Source organism: Scophthalmus maximus, chromosome 6 (genome assembly GCF_022379125.1).
Source record: "Scophthalmus maximus strain ysfricsl-2021 chromosome 6, ASM2237912v1, whole genome shotgun sequence".
Classification (NCBI taxonomy): domain Eukaryota; kingdom Metazoa; phylum Chordata; class Actinopteri; order Pleuronectiformes; family Scophthalmidae; genus Scophthalmus; species Scophthalmus maximus.
This window is the reverse complement of record NC_061520.1, coordinates 26,763,941-26,784,377: the sequence shown is the minus strand read 5'-3', so window position 1 is coordinate 26,784,377 and position 20,437 is coordinate 26,763,941. Positions and strand designations below refer to the sequence as shown.

General features: G+C 40.7%; 1 protein-coding gene across 1 annotated transcript; it reads right to left on the bottom strand.

The window, feature by feature from the left end:
• Nucleotides 1-2,149: 2,149 nt before the first annotated feature.
• On the bottom strand, nucleotides 2,150-18,271 carry znf831 (zinc finger protein 831). Its single transcript, XM_035630767.2, has 4 exons — nucleotides 17,976-18,271; nucleotides 12,318-16,626; nucleotides 9,833-10,113; nucleotides 2,150-6,322 (listed from the first exon to the last, which is right to left on the bottom strand). The coding sequence occupies exons 2-4, from the start codon at nucleotides 16,576-16,578 to the stop codon at nucleotides 5,447-5,449; spliced, it is 5,418 nt and encodes a 1,805-aa protein (XP_035486660.2). The 5' UTR covers nucleotides 16,579-16,626; nucleotides 17,976-18,271; the 3' UTR covers nucleotides 2,150-5,446.
• Between the last annotated feature and the right edge of the window lie 2,166 nt (nucleotides 18,272-20,437).

The following is a 20,437-nucleotide window of genomic DNA, read 5'->3' as shown; positions in this document are numbered from 1 at the left end:
GTGTTTTGCACCACATGGTTAGGGCCTGCAACAGTGTAACAAAATCCAAACCACAAAGTGGTAGAAAAATATTTTTAATTGGGCCCCTTAAAGAGTTGTTGTTCTGATTTAACTGCACTATTTTGAGCAATAAACCCGCAGCCTCAGGGGCCTGTACTACAAAACGAGTTCAACATACCCAGGATATGTGTTGTTATCTGGTTTGACTTTACCTAACATTGACCATCCAGCATAACCAGGATGTACTACGAAGCTGGATATCAACTGTCTCAGTCAACCCTGGGTTTTCCCATCGGATTACGATTTTGTTAATGTGGAAGGGTTAGTTGTTTATTACAAGCGACATCGTCAGAACCATGAATAAAGTTTTGAAATTTTGATACGAAAAGACTCACTGAAATCTGCAGGTCAATTTGGTTGAAATGACATTTGACAGTGAAATGTAAATATTATGATCAAACAACTAGTACAGAAAAGAACCATTGAACATATTTTTTCAAAATTTGAAGTCAGCCTAAAAATATCATGTAAATAAGGACAGGAATTTAAAAAGTTTACTATTGTGTAAATATGTTTGCCCTTTTGTCTGACGATGATCAAACTATTATGAAAAGAAGCTGAAGTGATGTCAGACTGTGTCTGCTGCTGAAGCAGAGGAGAGAAGACGTAAATGTGTGATGAGATCAATCACGCCCAACTGTTCATTCATGATCATGAGAAATATTGATCAGTGTGTGGATCATTGTTCTAATAAAATAGATAGTATTTAGATTTTGTAACTATTAATTGCCACAGTCTACTCATGTTGTTCCGAGCTGCATTGATAGAAAAATAAACTAAAATGACTGTCGGGAATCAAATCATCTTTATTGCATTCAAATGATCTTAAATATTAATCTATGGATTTATTTAGCGGAGAGTGAATAACTCTCCCTCTGTTTAGATAGAAACTCTGTTTTAATACCAGAGTAGACACATGAAAAGTCTAGAACAGCAACAAGATTACACTCAATCATTCTTTACCATCATGAGCATCTCTCTCTCTCTCTCTCTCTCTCTCTGCCCCCATATATTTACATTACATGTCACTAACTGTGTTTTCTCTCTCCTAGTGTTTCTTTGACTCCAGAGCTGCAGGATCCAAATCCGTTATTATTATTATAAATATTATTATTATTATTATATAATAATTATTATTATACAACATCTGCATCTATAAGTGTCAGTATTATTTTTGTAATTATATGTATCAGTCTGGTAGAAATTAAAGCAACGGTTATACAACTGTCCCCTCTCTCTCTCTCTCTATCTCCTCTCCCCCTCTTTCCACCCTCGTCACCTTTCTCCCCCATTTTTCTCCTCTCAATCGAACCGGTCGAGGCAGATGTTCTGCCCCCAACTGAGTGTTATGATCCCGGAGGATCTCTTCTGTAGTGTTCTTAGTGTGTCTTGGCCTTTATTGATTTACCTTTGTTATCCCTGCGTTTGTGTTTTCTTTCCATTTCCTTGTATTGCTTCACTTCCTTTTCCTGTGAAATTCTTCAGTCCCAGTCAGGATCCTGAAGAATGATGACTGGTTTCCAGTGATCTTATTGATCAGTAGTTTGGCTGTTGACAGGTTTTAATCTCTTATATCGAAGTTAACCTGCTGGCTGTTCAGTATAAGTTACCATGGTGATTAACCCTGGTAAGAAGAGAAAAGACTTTGTAGGATGGAAAACCCAGAGATTAACCTGAAGTTACCTAGATAACCGCAAATCCTGCTTCGTAGTACAGTGGTAGCGTCATCCACTAGCACGTCTCTTAAGGTGTCGGGGAGTGATGTTTACAACCTGCACACACAGTGTTGTGTGGTGTGGTCTGCACTATTTGATTTGTTTTCGATTTACAGAGCCAGGGCTGAAGTGAAACAAAAAATATATATATATATATATATATATATATATTTCTGCGCACAGAGAACTGACATCTAGTGGATGGTGAGGAAATTGAATCTTAGAATCTCTAACTGCCCCTTTAAGTGCTACTGCCTTTCTCTCTGGATTAATGGTGATGACGCTACCTGAGGTTGATTTAAAGCATGTAGGATTGAAAGATGGAAAATATGAGTATATCTGCTGATGTGAGTAGAGTCCACACAAGAGCCTAATAAAGTGATGGATTTATTCATCATGCACATTGTTTTCTGGAAGTAAAAGACAATGTTACATCTTACAAGTTGGAGGACTTCTTCAACTTTGATCAGTGTGACCTGATTGAATCATCAGTACAAAAGATGAAAAACTGCACTGGAAAATATGTGTTTATTTGATAAAAGTAACGTTGAAGAAAAACATCCAATCACTGAGCTTGCATGCACCGCTAACAACAAGTTGAAGTTGTAAGTAAGCTGTCAATACAGTACAGCTTACATCAATTCAGTTTTAGATTCTGGGACAATTTGAACAACCCGTAAACAATGTGTTGTGTTTTACTAAGAGATTCAACAATAAACCACTGTCATTCGTGTAGTTGACTGGCTTGATTTCCATAGAAATAACAGCGAAAGGTCTTTGGCAAAAACTAAAATGACATAAAATAAAATGGTTAAGAGTACAGTTTAATGTAGCCTACCTCTTATTTTTCTACATTTGCTTTGTCAGTTATGATTACATTATAACATATCAACAGGCCTGAACAACTTCACCCGACAAAAACCTCATTCAGCACTATCTCAAGTCCAAAAGGTTTTATGGCCACTAATGGGCTGAGGAGTGAAGATGAGTCATACCTGTGGATTTATGTACAGAAATGTTCACATCCGCCCATTTCCTGTTACATGAGCTCCGGTGTCTTGTCATAGCTGCTGACTCATTACAAAACCCAGACTGGGAAAGGGGTCATGCCATTCCAGCCAATGCCTGGTTGATCTGATTGGCAGCTGAGATCCACTTGATGGGTATCTGGCAGCACGTGAACATGAATCACACACACAGGTGCGAAGGCTAGAGAGTGTGACAGACTACAATTATTGAGAGAGTGAGTGAGTGTGGGAAGGCAGACACAACTAATGACAGATGTGTGTAAGCATGTGTGTCAGCCGAACTGAAGTCCCACAGCATTTCTGGGGAAAGAAGTAATCGCATCTGTTGGGTTAAATAGCAGAAAGGGCCACAAGATTTCTGTCAACACTTGTGTGGCCATGCAGCAAAGACCTGAAGCCAGCAGTCACTGCTAACAGACAAATAGCTATGCTGTTTTCAAGTGATAGTGTGTTATTCTTAAATGAAAAATTTCATTTCATGTATTGATGTTATCACATGTTAACAGACAATTAGTGCAGGACAAAAACCTTTCAGACCCAACCTAGTTTTAGAAGGGAGATAATGATGACCAATGATAAGGTGAACGGAGAATACACTTTTAAATGTATCAGCCTTCAATTATATCTAAATTTAATGTGTAGCTAAGGGTACACATGTTTAGAAAAGCAGAGGGCCTTAAAAATTGTTAAAAATATCATGTAACATGATGATTTTTGGAGATGCTGTATTTTACTGCTTCTGTTTCATACATCCTTTGAAACAAAAGCTCTCAAAACCTACATTCTCTACTTTAGGAGGTTCAAAGGTAGACTTATGTGTCATTTGACTGTGGTGATTTTATTGGTAATATGTATCTCATTTTAAATCCATATATCGAACGTGAACATACGACAAGTTGTGAAAAAGTTGATTATACAAACCTGACGTTGGCGTGAAGGAAAACTGAGTAACATTGTTGTGTTTTGTTTCACTTTATAAAACTGGACTGGTTTAAAGAAAGAAGAAAAAAAACTGTTCAATGAACAATAGCTAGATATTTAATGTCTGTCTTTTTCTGTATGTATGGTAGTGTATATGTATATGTGTACATATATATGTTTGTGTGTATATATATTTATGTGTATTTATGTTTCATATTTATTACTTATATTTTACTCCACATCCATACAACACTGTACTTATAGGTCATATTTTTATCCAATCCAAACCACTGCACATGTAAATTACTTTTAACAGTATTTTTCATTTTGGTTCGGCCGTCGAGGTCTACGTGGACGACAAAGGCAATGGCCTCCATTGGCAGTGTAGGCTTCATCCTCAGTAAGGGGCGGTCCCTGAATTGGGAAGCAGCTTACATGTCATTGACACTTTTCTGTTTTGATAAATGTTCTTCTAGCAAGCGTGGGGCCAGAAATGGTAAATGGACTGTATTTATATAACACTTTTCTAGTTTATTGACCACTTAAAGTGCTTTAGCAAAAGTCACATTCACCCATCAACACACATTTATGCAGTGCTAATATTTAGGGGTAGCCTGGGATCCAGACGAATTCAGGGAGCTCTTTTCATTTGCTCTGCCAGACTATGGTCTGGATCCCCTCCATTGGAAAGTGATTTCGCACCAGCAGAAATCTTGCGTAAAGAATGTCAGGTACAACATCTACTACATGGCAAAAACCATCAGAGAAGTCAATAAACCAGTTTATCATGGTACTAACCCCGCCCATTACCGATTATCTGGTAATGGGCGGGGTTAGTACCATGACGCAGAGAGAAGACACTTTTGTAAACAACCAAGGCATGACACTAATGAACTAGCATTTGATTAAAAGTATCATATCATTTCAAAATTCTCCAACAAAAACGGCAACACTCATTCATAGACATTGTGGAATCATCATCACAGGCATCTCCTCTCTGCTCTGCTGTCTGTTGACATTTTCGCGTCACTCAAGAGACGTCACATGATTCATCGATCTGATTGCATCTGGAGGCAGTCTGGTCTGCGTCCGTTGGTAACGCCTCTTGGATATTTCTTGGACTAATACACATTTGAGTGTATATGCCAGGCTATACCAGACTTTATATGTCACATTCATATGCTGCCGGAAGTAGCATCCGAGGAAATTTAGGGTTTGGCGTCTTGCCCAAGGACACATCGGCACGCAGACTGGGGGAATCAGGGATCGAACCACCAACCTTTAGGTTGGTGGATGACCATCCCTATCTCCTGAGCCACAGCTGCCCCAAATAGTGACTGTGCAGCTTTTTTGTGACTGGTTTATTGACTTCTCTGATGGTTTTTGCCATGTAGTAGATGTTGTACCTGACATTCTTTACGCCAGCAGTTTTTCTCACTTGGCCAATTTTAATTACACTCAAATATGAATGCAGCAGAGGTGCCCACTGACCTTTAAGTGTATTATTTGTAGTGGGGTAAATATATTGAAGTCAAACAACTTGAATAACAATAAGTATTTTTTTCGTTTTGGGTTAGGGTTAATATTTTTATTTATTTTATTTAACTCAGTCAACTCAGCCATTGATATTATCTCTGCTTCCGAGTCAATTTTGCTATGGAAAAATATATGAATCTACTGCAAATATAAATTCAAATGGCATTCCATAGGCTCACATTTCCCCTAAAGCTCAATGATAAGCTTCCCTTCATCGTCACTACTGCTGGTTTCTTCTCGATAGTCCTGGCAGCTTTGCACAGGCCTCAATCCACTAGTCAGGCTCTCAGCTGGTTGGTACCCTTGAAGCTGACCAGCCAAGAATAAAGGCTGGTATTTGTTGGTAATGTCAGGTCTCCCAGAGTTACTGCTGTGCGTCATGTAATCATCCGGTGCTAGATCCTTGTTGTCCTGCTCGGGCTCTGGGTATGTAAAGGGATTTAATGGGGCCCCAATATTATTACCCAGTATATTGGTGTTTGACGCCTGGGTGTTTCCCGTCCATCCAGCAGACGCTCTACCAACTTGAAGAGAACGAGAAACTTGGCAGTGCTGTGTGGTGGATGGTGTTTTGATATCAGGCGAGAGCCTTGGGTTTTTGTGAGTTTCTAATGTGTCATGGCATAATGCCGGGCTTTTGTTACCTTCAGTATTTCCTTGCTGCTTTTGGTCCTGGTGTGAAAATGTTGTGAGCTGAGGGCTGGACTCAACTTGTGAAAAAACACTTTGTGTTTCTTTGAATTGGGCCTGTGTGTTGCTAAGTTCACTTGAATTTGATTCCCATAAGATCTGTGTTTGTTGGTTATGGGTGGTGCTGCTTTCCCAGTGTTGTTGTGAGAAATACAAGTTGTTCATTTCCAGTGGGGGCTGTGGAGAACTGAAAAGACTAGTCTGACTGCCGCTGGCTGATAAATTAAGGTTATTTGATGTGCTTGGAGTTTGCTGAGAGCTCTGTGGAGGATACTCAGACATTCCTGAGTGCGTCTGGGAAAGATGCTGAGGATGGTGCTCAGATAGGCAAGAGTTTTTAAAGGAATCCACCTTGACCTCTGTAGCTTCTCCCTGTTAATAAAAGAAGAATATGAGGAGGAATATTACCATCACACATCACTATAATACAGTCATTGTCCTGTCTCCACTTCATTGTATTAAATTCTTTCAATGCTGAAATACAAAAGCTTTGAGTGTCTAGTGGTTAACACCATAGCTTCTTTATCAGAGTTGCAGAGTTCAATCCCTACTACTCAGCACAAGCAGGCGCCAGAACTCACTTCCAATATCTTCAGTGATTACTTTATTTCCTTGTATTATAACTATAGCAAAGCCTTGCCGCATATCTAGTCCTGTATGGTTTGTCCTATAAATGTCATTCAAACATTTAATTAGCTCTTAAATGTTAGTTTGGAGCAGTGTCAACCTTGATGACAGCTTTTACAGAAGTTATGAGGGTTCATCAGTGTGTCATGTGAACACCTGGGGTATGGAGCTGTGTTTTTTTCTGGATCAGAAAAATAACTCAGCCCACAGTGTTTCAATTTTGAGTAAAGTGTTGAAAACACTAAAATGTAGCCACAGGGCTCCTCTCTCTGAAAATATAAACATCTTCTTTCACAGCAATTTAAACTACAGGGTGGCCCTTTCCTTCCCTTTTCGTCCACTTACATATTCTGCCTTAATTCTTAAATTGCAAACATGAAATACATTTTTGTACTCAGCTACTCTTACTGCAACTGATGTTAAAAAATATTGGGCCGTTATTAGGCCTTTACTGTTGTGTTTAATCTCGAGAAATATACAAACTTGTGCAGCATGGAGGAAAAAATACTTGCATGGCTCAGTGGTTAGTGCGGTTGTATTAACATGTCAGGGGCTAAGGTTCTGAGTTCAATCCCACCACTTTTCCGAAAAAAAAGTTCAATAAAAATATTGACAATGAAAACGGAACATGGACAATGTAATGATTCATTTCATCTTTCAATAAGTTCACCTAGATTTTTGGGAAGTCTTAATTTGTGATGATGTTAGAGGGGGAAATATTGATCATTTGTTTTGTCAAACTAAAAAGTCCTAAGACAAGATTGTCCCGAGGTATAGGGATTTAGGATTAGTCTAGTGTAAGTAAATTCATGATCTTAACCTTCAAGAAGAAAATTCCTCCTTTAAATCTTTACGTATCTCTCTACGTATGAGTGTCCCTTAGAAAGAGACATGGTCTTCACATCTCTGGTTGTGTAAATGGATAAAAGATAACTTCCATGTTTGCGAGTTTTCCATATTAGCTTTTTATCACTTTGAAGGAGGTGAGGAAAAACTAGCAATCACGAGAAACCAACTGGGGATTAACAAGTGGTTTAAAGCCCCAGTGTGTAAATTTTGTACTTTTCTGGCGGGATCTGGTGGTAAAGTTGCAAACCGCAACCAACTGATAAATCGACAGGGGACACTTTATGGTGGCACACTGCTAATTCCATTTCCGGTCGGGGCCCCCTAACGTTGCTATATTTAACTCATTCAAAGTTTACGAAAAAACATTGGTTCATTGTGCAGGTATATATGAACACACAATTATGGACAATATATTTAATTTCTGTGAATAAGTTCTTCTAAATATTACAAACTGTAGCTTTAAGTTAAGTGGTTTAGTGATCTAAATACAGCTCTGCTTCAAAATTAGGAATTTATAGGCAAATACAAGCAGTTGCAGTTCCTTCACTGCATGAATTTTGCTTTAAACATTGCACGTTCAGCAAGACAGTGTGATTGGGCCTGTCTGGTCTTCTGTCCCTTTCTTGCTTACCCCATCAAACTGAGGCATATTTATCTTTCCTTGTTCAAATATGAATGGAGTAAAAAGCTTCCACGTAGTCACGTTTACTCAATTACACAAAGAGAAAGCGCAGATCTAAGGACTCAGTCACTGTAATAGGGAGGTACGAGTTTAATTTTTAGATCCAGCAGAGTATCTACAAATCTGATGTATTTTATTTTATTAATTTATTTTAAAAAATGAGCTACTGGCAAGTTTATAGGCCATGTGCTGGATGGATGTGGTCAACTCCCCTCAAAGTGTCATCTGTTCAGACTCTGCAGCTGCACTGTTGGCTTTGATAGATGCGACATCAGAGGCCATCACCTTGATATGTTTTGCTATTTGATAAGCCTCAACAATATTGTCATGACTCTGTTTTGTGAATACCTGGACACCTGGGGTTAAGGGAAATAAAATTTCCGACAAAGTGGCGAAGGAAATTGAATTATTGATGTGCAAGCTCTGTTGCAGAAACATGAATGCTTTATTACTTGCAAGGGAGGGGAAAAAATGGAGCTTCAGTGGCAAAAATATTGGAAAGAGGAGAGAAGGTTATGAACCTGATATGATAAACTCTGGAAGAAGGGATGACGTTGCTTAAGTATGCTGATACTGGGGCACTGCGGTCAAAAGTCACAGGCAAACATCCAGATGGTCTTTGTTAGTGAGGAGAACAGCCCAAACTGTTGCACAAAAATGTGTGTGAAGTGAAAGGTAACGGTGAGTTGTCCAATCTGGTTATTTCAATTCTATTTCCTTTAAATCTGAAACAAATGTCCAACTTGTTAAAGCAGTCTTAAAATATCTTCACTGAACAGGGCTTTATTTAAAAATATATAGGATAAATAGCCTTTAAGAGAAGAGCAGCTGGTCCTGAGTTTGTTCACACCAATGGAGAAGTAAACGTGCAGACAAATTATGACTGATTCCTTTGCCCCATAGTCACCAAAGTAAATATTGGACCCATTTTTGATGGGTTGACATGGGATATTAAGATAGCAGATAAAAATGAGTAGCAAAATAGTGCTAAGTAGTATGAATAGTGCTAATTTGAATTGTTTTCTTTTGCAATGACACCAGAGGACAAAGGGAGAATATACCATATGTACCAGCTTGTAATGCCACATCTTTGTTATAGATAATCTATGTTCTACAATGAGATTGAACAAAAATGTCTATGTAAACAGAGGAAACTAGTATGATATTACAATTTTTATTATTTTGATTTCAACAAATTAACTGTCATTAATTTTCGGACAGGACATATATTTGTTGGGACTCAGGATATCCAGCCTGACACTTTAACAATCCCAGACAATGTACAGCATAAATGCAGACAAAACATTGTATATGAAAGAAATGTATTTATCTGCAGTGGCATTAACTGTAATACACGGGCCCGCAGATAACTGTGACGAAGAACAAGCTATGGTTACCTACTGACACACACACACAACTGAGTGACTCCCTCACAGGACCATAAATTTCTTTCAACTGACTGTCAGTGCTCTGAGCATGACTGGCTCTGATTCTGTCCATATTAAACTGAGCAGGGGTCAGTCAGTCTCATCTGTGCCCTGACCCTCATTATTATACACTTCTAAGCCACAAGGCCACATATTCCCACAGTCGCAGCTCCTTCACTCCTCTGTTGCATTTTAAAATGTGCTGGGAGAGACACTTGAAGTAGAATCTAGGGGTTCAGTTTACACCTAATCTACGAAACAGCAAAAAAAGAAAGAAAGAAAGAAGTTCAGTCTCACCTCTGGCTTTGTCATATCTGATAAAACTGTGTATCCGCAGTTAGACCTGGTGTTGCCCCACTGTCCTGGCGCCTGGTCCCTCTTAATTACCCTGGCCTCATCCTCTCTCATCACTCCTCCACCACCCTGCCCATCTATTCTTTGGTGGATTGTCTCTCCAGCCTCTTGGCTCAGCTGTGGCCTCCAATCCATGCTATCCGACTGCCCAGGGGTACCTACAGGTCCACGTGTCTGCAGCTTCTGGGCTGCACATCTCGCCAGGCAGTCTCCATCCATAAACCCTACAGGGAAGAAAAACAAATGAAAAGCAGTTGTGTTCTTTAGGGTGGGTGAGTCCACAATTTTCATGCTTATCAGATTTAATTTCCCTGAAAACAAAGGCAGGAGAGAGTGGACAGCAGATAAAGGATAAAGATCTTCTCACAGTGACTTTGAAAATGCTGTCATAGGCTAGTGGCTAGAGCCCTAACCTGGCAGAACTAATGATGAACTGCAGAAAGATTTGCTTTACCGTGAAGAAATTTCCCTGACTACCATAGCCTGAACTCTTTCGAACACCGCAAACACAACCCTAAAAGAATTAAGTCTCATATTCTCAAATGTAATTAAATTGTCCTATATCAAGCAAAAAAAAAGATGAAGGTGGGATGAGACAATTTTGCTTGTCTAGAATTCTTAAAAATAGTGTTAAATTCAAGCCACTGAAAGATCTTAAATCAATTAACTTTGTCCTAGATTAACATCATTTTTTGGTTGCTTTTTATTATTATTATAATGATTTATACATTCAGGAGTCAGGAAAATACATCATCTGTCATTCAGGACAAGACATTTTCAGTCACACAGACTCATCATAGGATTATGGATCAATCATTTACAAATGCAATTTTCGATTGAGTTCTGGCTTTTTCAGTAATATACTGTCAAAAAAGGAATACTCCAGTTATTGTAGCAGCACAATAGACCAGGCCATGGTTCTACTAATTTGTCAAATGTGAAGCACCAGGTTCTGTTCTAAAAGCCAAGCAGCACTCTTTTCCAATGAATAAAAAACAGATGAACAAACTTGAATTGATTATATTTCATAGGATTTTGAAATTAGGGGGTTTTGCAGGTGGCCGCCTCTTACTCTCAATTATGTTGGGGGTAGTTTACAATCATTATACAGCTACTTTTAAAAATATTACTCATTATTAGTTGGAATATGTCATTAGTCAAAGTTAGATATATTTCCTCAAAATTAGATTCCTTTAATGCAAAATATGCTAGACAGTATATTTTTTTCTTTTTAGAGAAAAATATACTGTCTAGAATATTTTGCTAAACAATTTTGCAAAAACAATTTTTACAGTGAGGAAAACTAGAAACTTAGGCAATGTTCATAACTGGCATTGACATGCAACTTGGGAGATCTGAGTGTACAGATCTAAGGACAGGTGTGTTGTGGATGCATTGAGATCTGATCACTCAGGCCACAGTTGGCAGTGGATCGCGCCGCATCTGGCAACACACAGTCTCTATCTCTCTCTCTTTCTCTCTCTGCCAGTTATGAACAGGGCCTTAGATTGTTGTTTCAGTTTAGCCAAAAGTTAGTGGATGGATGTCTTTTAGTTTTCCTGTGATCCCTGGGATGACCTTTTAACTCTGTCATTGTCTGAAATCTCCGGCTCCTTTAAATTACAGAGAGGGTAAACTGCTGTTTTGTGCTGTGGTAGGGATCAAATTACACTGTCCAATCTGGCAGGACTCTACCTTTTTCTCTGTGAATGCTAAATAGGCAGCTCACATGTCATCATGATAGGCAACATGGAACTTGAGGCAGCTCATTTTATTTCCCCACAGAGAGATTTTTTAAGCAAACCTCCACTTGATTATTTCTGATATGGCTTTTCATTTATTTCACAAATGCCTCTTTGATTTATCAGTAGTACTCAATAACAAGTTCAGATGAAGGCTTCATTCTACAGACCTGTTGTCATGTGCTGCCATCTTGTGGTCTTGAAATTTGCTCTGACTGAAACGTGTCAGTGAAAGCAAACACAATAAAGTGTTGCATCAGAAACTAAGCAATGCCTATGGTGTTATAGTCTAAATGGGTAATGTGGGACCTTTTTTAAAAAAAGCTCTGCACAGTGAACCTGAGGCTGAGAATTGTATTTTTCATGATCACTTGGAGAGAAATCAAGTAACTGGTGAGGCCGCTCAGCAACATATCACTCATCTACACTGGTTGCCATATGTGTACTATAGATTCTGTGATAGGGTCATTGCTGCATTGTCCTAGAATTAGGGGACTATTTAAAACAACAGTTTGCAATCGACGTGTTTACCATCAAACACCTTTGAAGATTGCTCTTTACTCTCATAGATGTTAAAATCCAAAATGCGTCAAGAACAGAGTTAGTTCAATACACATAACATTGCACCCACTGAACTTTATGAAGACAATCTAAATTTTAAAAATCATTAAAATTGGAATATATACCTGCAGCAGTGCTCTGACTACTTGGAAGCACGGCTGGTATGTCTTTAGGTCTTTCATCCTGGATGTTAGAAGACACTGAAGTAAACAGAGACACTTGTTTTTCTGAGTTGGCTGAACAGATTACATCCTGTGAATCACAGATAGTCATTTCCAGTAAAGCGACAGAATTGTCCGAAGGTCCCTCCCTGTCACAGCCCCTCTTTTCATGTTTCGACGGATTCAGAGTCTCTGATGACATAGGTTCTAAGGGATTACTGTAGCAGATGGATTGTGGGTTCGACCGTCTTGGAGATTTGCATTTATTGATGGACCCAGAGAGTTCATTTGCACATGCAGCACCAAAGGCCAGACTGAGCTTACCCTGCAGAGAGGGGAGCGCTTCTCCACTTTCTAACCTGCTGCTTTTGAATGCAGAGGCCTCACACTTGGCTTTCATTATGTTAGCATCACATGAGGCTCCATGATGGGGTTTCTTGCCCAGTAGTTCACTTTTCAAGCTTTTCTGATTTACTGTGTTGGGCGAAAGACAGGTCATTCTGAGCTTTTGTTGGCCAGACAGTGGTTGCAATCCACCTTGACTGACACTCGTGTCCAGCAATAGTTGCTCCTCAGCACAGTGGTTCAGAGAAAGGGCTTGTTCCTCCTCTGAAGCTTGGCCCCTCCCTAACTGTCCACCTTCAAGGGAAGCAGCAGTTGACATGACATCGGCTGCAGAGCTCAGAGCCTCTGTGGCTGTGTTCACATGACTGCATTTGTGTGAGTGTAACATAAAGCCTGGAACTTCAGGAGGCTTAGCTTCAGCTGATTCTGTAGCCTGACAGGAATTTCTGTGTTCTGTCGTGTGGATATTTGGCTGTGCTTCCCTAAAGTGGGCAGACAGTGGATGTTTTATTCCCTCCATGTTAAGTGTGGGTAAAGATTCACTTTTGTCCAACTGATATCCCAGCTGTCGGTGGTCACTTCTCGCATTGTTATTTCCCTTGGCGACAGTGCTTTGAGCTTTGTTTTGGATCTCTTCAGGGTCCAAAGCTTCCATGTCCCGTCTCTGTGAGTGGCTGCTATCCGCTTGCCGCTCAATCTGTGGTTCAATGAGAGCCAGCTGCTCGTCAGATATGATCTGAAGGCAGATCTGGAGATCTGCCGTGTGAACGTGAAACACATTCTGAGCAGCTGGTTGCACCTGGTCATATGATACGATGTTACAAGTTACTTTTGGCGAGTTTAGGTTGGAATGTGCTCTGTTTACAGGGTGTACCTGGTGTGGTTCTGGCAAGAGTTGTGAATGTGACAGAGAAGGGTTAGAGTTAAGTTGACATTGTGAGAAGGTTTTAATGGCAGCAGCAGATGTTTGATTTCTCACTGTGGTCATAGGCATAGGAGGAAAGTTCACAACCACAGGTGCAACAGGTCCAGGAAACTGCACAAGTGCAGATTTCGAAGGCTGTGTTGATGTGCTGCATAATCCTTCCTGATAATCTTTTAGGCATGCTGTGGTTATTGTGGTTGCTGCTATTTGCCTGTGCACCACCGGTAGACTAGATGTCACATTTTCGTTGAATCTTGATGTTTCAGGTTGACAATGGGTTGTGGTTGTACACGGTAAGCGAAGTTGTGTGGAATTAAAAGCATTTGTCTTTGTGAAATCACAACCTTGCATCAATGGTGATGTGACAGGATCACTAAAGTTCTTTTCAAGAGTTGTGAATGAGGGCGAGGTTTGCTGAGCCTGAGAGGTGGAAGTGCTGCTATCAGTTCCTATTGGTTTACCCACAACATGTGGTGAAGTATTTGAATCAGGTTCAGCAGCATTGGGTAACTTGAGCTGGTACTTCGGCAGGAAGCTGGTCTTGGCATCGGAGGGGATGGAAGTGGCTGGCGGGGTGCTAACTGACGGTGCATTTGCATTGATTATGCATGGCGAGAAGAGAGCTCCTTTTAGCTGAGTGTGTTTTTGGTGTTTCTGGAAGTTGATATAACTGAAATTTGTCTCCTGCTGAGGTGCACTGCAAGTCACAGAGGGAGTGGGGTGAGTCAGTGTGTTTGGGGTGGCCTTCATCTGAAGCGGGCAAATGATTTTGTCATCAGTTCTCTGCTTTTTCATATAGGAGGGAAAATGAGCCTCACAGAGCTGAGAGACAGGATCAGTGTTTTTTTCGTCTGTCCCTGCCTCGCCGCTGCTCTTGCTGTCTGTTTTTTGGCTCATCAGCGATCCAGTTGAAGATAATGATAGTATGGACAAAGACATATTTCTCTGGATTGGAGTCTTAAGAGAGCTGCACGATGAATAAAGCTGGCTAGTTCTTGTATTAAAATCCACAGTAGAAACAAGAGATAGCTTCGTAGGAGGGCAGCCAGGATGGCACACTGTTGTCCTGCTACTCGTTGAACTTGATGTAACTGTCTCTTTATAATCAGTTGACAACTTTTTTTGTGGTCCCTGGAAAGCCTTGTGTACTGGGTTAATACATTTCCTGCCTTTTTTAACATTGTTATCAACTCCTTTTTCTGTATTGTAGAGCTTCTTAAATGTTCCTCCCCCATACATGTACCACTTGTTGTATGCAAACTTCTGTGCTTTCTTCCTCCGGAACTTTCTGTTGCTTGGCTCTCCACAAATGTCACCACCATCCCCATCGCAGCTGAGACTGCCGGTGCTTGCCTCCTCCACAGAGGAATTCATGAAGACACCGTCTGTTGCGTGGTTGCAGTCTACGGCTGTCTGTCTGACCAGTGGGCGGTGGGTGGATGACTGTTGTTTCACAGGCTTGATTGCAAAACCTGCTGGATTGATCTGGCCGGAGCTTCCCCTGCAAACAAGTGTTACATTGCCCTGATAGGAGGAGGATGGAATGCTGCCCTCGGGCTGCAGGAGGGTGACGTTGAAAGGGAGGGAGTTGCTGCGGGTTAAGGGGACATGCTCCATGGTGATGGAGTGCTGAGTGGGCACAGAGCTGTACAATCCAGGATTTCTGTTTCTTTGTAACCCAACGTTTGGAGGCTTACTGAGCCTCATGTCAAAGTGAAAAGAGTCCTTGTACGTGTAAGGCATAGGTAGGTCAATGCTACCCTGCTTTGAAAGAACTGTCTTCCGTGGCCTTACATTCTCCAGCTGTTTGTCCTCCACAACAGCTGTATTCTCAGAAATCAGCTTCGATATTCGCTCCTCCAGTGTCTTCTGCTCCTGCTCCTTTGCAGTGTTTTTAGGCTCCTGTGCACCTTGGCTGGGATCTGAGGGCATGTGTGTGTTGGTGGTTTCTTCAAGATGCTCTTTATTGGATTCAGGGAGAGAATCCAAACTGTGGTCAGGCCAAACACTGCCAGGGCTCGGGTAGTGGTCGCTGCTTTCACTGAAGCCTGAGTCTGTGCTCTCGTGGCTCTTTGATTTTCCTCTGGATACAGAGCTGTCCCACTGTTTGGAGAACAGAGTGGCCTTCTGTCTCCGAAGGGGAAGATGTCGACCAACAGTCAAAAGAGGTTGTTCATTTTTCATCCGCAGTTTTTCCTCAACTTTTCTTACCTTTGCACTTTCATTTGGATCTGGGACTTGACCTGCAGGGGTCAAGTCTTTTTTTTCACAGACTGACCCTTGTGTCTTTATAGAAAAGACCTCTGTAGTATTGGCTGGACAGGTAATTTCAGCAACAGGTATTGTGGCATCCTTCTCCCTGCTGCCCGACTCCTCGCTGTGCTCATCCAGAGACAGACTGGAGGAATGAGTCTCTCTGGAGCTGTACATGCTGTCTAAGCTACCCAGGCTGCTCTGATCTGACTCAGATGAGAGGCGGGCATGAGCCTGAGTACGCTTATGTTTGTAGAGGTTGCTCTGAGTCTTAAAAGAAACTCCACAAATGGTGCAGGGGTAAGGCCGCTCCCCTGTGTGGCAGCGGAGATGCTTTTCCAGCACACTCGGCTTCATGCAGTCCCGTCCACAGTGAGGGCACAAATGCTTTCCTGCTGATTTGGGTCTGGCTGTTGGAGTGGAAGCTGCCACACTCAGTCCTGGCGGAGAATGCAGCCCACCAGCAATATGGAGAGTCAGAAAGGGAAGCATCTCCTTGGAGTAGAGCGGCGGCATGGCCAGATGGAGTATGGCTGGTTCCCGTGCAGCTGCAGGAAGCTGCGGATAAGGCTGTACTGGCAGAGCAGGCATTGTGTGGATGTAAACAGCTGTCAGCGGGGCCTGGATGTCCATCCTTTTTTCTGTCTGCGCTGCAGTGGAGTTGTTGTGCACTGGTGCACATCCTGGCTTGCCAGTCTCCATGGTAACACTGCTGCTGTCGTGATGTACTAGTGCCAGGTCTCTAATTACCTGTAAGATAAGAGTTTTCATTAGACCTCGGCTTCACCTCAGATCAAAACTGGTAAATGTGTCTAGGTGAGCAGGGATGTCTCAAGGCCTTGCTTTAAAAGAAGAAAATATTCTTTATTCCTGAAGAATAATTTGTTATTGCATCAGTGGAGCAAAGAAAAAGCAGTTAATAAATGTACTAAAGCAGTTAATGATGATGCACAGAGTAGTAAAGGCATTTGAATCTCTGCCATTTAAATTCGATAGCAGTCGGTGTAGGAATACAACTCTAAGGAAATATTGTGAATGCAGATAAATGAGAGAGAGATGAGACAAAATCATGGAGAGAAACGTGTAGAGAGAAGCAGGGGATGATGTAGGAGAGTGAGTCACATCGGGAGAGGGGTGAGGTAGCGAGATCAGATACTCATATCAGAGGCTTTATCTCCCCAAATGAAATGTGCCTGCTGACATTAGCTGTTGCCTCTGTCACCAGTCCTCACCAATTACAGTCCATAACCCTTGATTTCCACAGTAGCATGTGGCAGCTTTGTCTCGTGACAGATTGTCATGTTTATGCAGAATCAAAACATGAAGTCACCTACATGAAAAGATAAATTGCTTCATCTTAGGGGAAGCAAATTCCATTTCCTGTTGCTGTGATGCTGCCTTTACATGTATGATGATTTTGCATAATTGAGATGATTTTGCATAATTCCCCTAAACAATCACAGATGACATGGAGCATACCCTTTATTAGCTGTACAAAATGAGAATGCCCATGGATACTTTGTGTGGCGCCAGGAACAAGAAAAGTTTGCTTCTTTTCATATTCAGATCTATGTAAATGGAAAGCACTGTGTGAGTGCAATTTATTTTTTTAAAACATTATTTAGTCAGTAACTAAGATCTACCCTCTTACTGGAATACACTTCCCTACATCTTTGTAAATATGTTATATTGTTTAACATGCTGGAGAGCCATAGAACATTTTCATTATTAACAGGAACTTTCTTCTATAAGCATTTGAAGACTTTTTAAAATTGCATCCTGGTTTGGATAGGTCTTAAAAATAAGTCAAACTGTACTGACACAGCTTCTGCCTTCATAACAACATTAGCAAAAAGACAACCATCAAAATAAAAACTTGTTTCGATCTCATCTACTCTATTTATCTCACTTCCAACAGTTGCTCTGACTTTATAAAGGTTACATTAGAAAAGAGGAAATATCTCATGGTGTTGCCATCACAGGGAGTTGGTAAGAATAACATTACAAGAAACCAGAACATGCCGTAACTAGGCAGAAACTCAAGGGCAACAGTTTAAAAAAGTATAAACTATTCTGTAAAAGACAATGGAGTCACTTACCGTCTCGCTTTTTCATTTGAATCAGTAACACTTATCCAGCTTAGAGAGTCTTGTACCCTGAGCAGCCCAATTCCTCAGTGCACCTGCTATTTTCAGTCTGATCATCCAGGCCGGGTGCTCCTCTCCAATCTGATTTTCACACACAGCTATTTTACATGAACTCACACAAGTCACAAGGAAGCGGAACAAATGCAAATGAGAGAAAAGATGCACTATGAAAGTGGTGAGGCAGAGAGGAGGAGAGTGAGAGAAGCAGAACGGCTGGCTGGTTGGGTGGCTGAGTGGGGGTGGGTGGCTGTGAAACAAAGACTTCCGGAGGACAAGTTGAAAACAAAGATTTCACAAAGTGATCAGCAGGAGTGGAAGGGCACAGAGGCGCATAGCACATATGGAAGGACTGAAGGCTCACACGTAATGTTTGCAGTGGCTTCCTGGCAAACAAAGTGCAGTGACAGAGCAGGCTTACCTTCAACAGTCACGTTGGCTGAATTTCTGGCTTTACCATCAGTTTGAGCCAGCACCTGACTTGTGGCTCACTTAAACATATGCACCTGTTTCCTCCCACACACTGTATTTCATACACCCACATAAATAAGGGCGCAGCAAATCTAATGTTGATGTGGCTGCTTGGCTGCATGAGAGCTACTCTCACTCTCTCAGGCAGAGAACAAATGGATGAGCTTGAATGGCTGGAATGAATTTCCCACCTCCAACAGCCCCCATTACACTGTGTATAATTGTACTGGTGCACACCAGTTCACACTGCACATGCTTACACTAATATAGTTGCTTTTATTTTTTAATCATAATGTCTCATTTGTTTTTTCACAGCTGCATTTACTGTTGCTGGTTTGGATGAGCAAAAATGTTTATTTATTTCACAGAATACATTATGGGCTAAGTTGTGAAGAAAAGTGTGTTACTTTTGGAAGCAGAAACCCAGTACATACGGACAATTTCTGTGAGAAAGTAGAGTTCAATTTGGCCCCAGTGTTACATTCATACACGTCCAGTTTTTTTTGTTTGATTCTGATTCTATGGGATATATTGTTTCTATTTCTTACAGACATTTGTCCACATAAACATTGCATTACATGAAAGTGACAACACCACATTCGAAACACCATTCTGTACCTTTCTGGACAGCTCTGAATACAATATCAGAAGAACCTGATATTGTATTAACCCTAACCCCTAACCCCTAACCCCTAACCCTAACCCTAACCCTAACCCCTAACCCTAACCCTAACCCTAACCCTAACCCCTAACCCTAACCCTAACAGAGAAAAGACAAATCAGAGAGGGTGAACAGGATGGAAATACTCATGTCTGATTGGCTGACAGGTCTTTGTGTCAGTTCTCGGGGTTACTATGGCAACGCTAGTTAACCTGGCTCACACAGTCAGTCAGTGAAAACATGGAGGTTTTATTACAGGTTAAAAAGGGGGAGGGGGCTCAACCTTGTTGTGATATGGCGCTATACAAATAAAATTGAATTGAATTGAACCTCTTGCTTAAGATTTTTATCAAAAAATTTCAAGTTTTACCACATGAAAAGGAGAATTATCTTTAATCTGAATGAAAACAGATCTTTATTAGTGATTTCTTACTGTGCCCCAACATATATTATACACTGACCTTTACAGTGTCAAATAATTCATTTAATCTTTATCAGGATCTTTAAATTCAATCATCTGAATACTTTGTTGACAGTGACACAGTAAAAACACATTAAATGTGAAGTGGAAGGCAAAGTGATTTTATTTACACGTTACAATTCACAGAGTTACAAGTCAAATACTTAGTACATGTGTCCCATGTAAAATGGTGTCTCATATGTGTCAAAAGAAAAAAAACTCAGTTGTGGGCAGCCACAAGTCAGCTTCTGCTACTTGCAACATGTATCACTAAAACACATTAATGATTAATTAATGATTTACACCTAAATTTTTCAACATGAATATTAACTGAAGCTGGATTTCTTGTCTCATCTCTCATAGTATTTCAGAACCTGTCCTGGTCTGAAACCATAAGAATCCTCGTATCTCAAAGTTTGTGCTTCAGTAGCTCCTGATTCAATGCCCTAGGATTACTATGACCTGGATGAATGAGAATATCCATAGACATATTAATCCAGTTGTTTGACCTTTAATCAAAAGGCAAAGAAGATGGTGAAGGATATTTTATCGGACAACAGAAAGTTGGTGAAGAAGTAATACGCTGCAGTTTTGTTGCTTTTGTCCCAATAATAAACCTGTGAACTGCGTAGTTCAGGTTTTCTCATCACGTTCTAAGACACAACATTATTAAGCTACTCTTACACCATTTGCCACATTTGATAAGTAGTCTGACTCACTGAACACACATTTGCATTTTAGACCTATTTTCAGTCATGCTTTATGTGGACAGGATCACTGTTCACTGCTCTTTCTCTAATTTCAAGTCAGGTAACCTATGGTGTA

Coding starts and splice junctions, on each gene's coding strand:
- znf831 (XM_035630767.2), bottom strand. CDS start 16,578: ATGGAGACTGGCAAGCCAGGATGTGCACCAGTGCACAACAACTCCACT. Junction 10,114..12,317: donor TAGTCAGAGCACTGCTGCAG/GTATATATTCCA, acceptor TCTTCCCTGTAG/GGTTTATGGATGGAGACTGC. Junction 6,323..9,832: donor CAGATATGACAAAGCCAGAG/GTGAGACTGAAC, acceptor TTTTATTAACAG/GGAGAAGCTACAGAGGTCAA.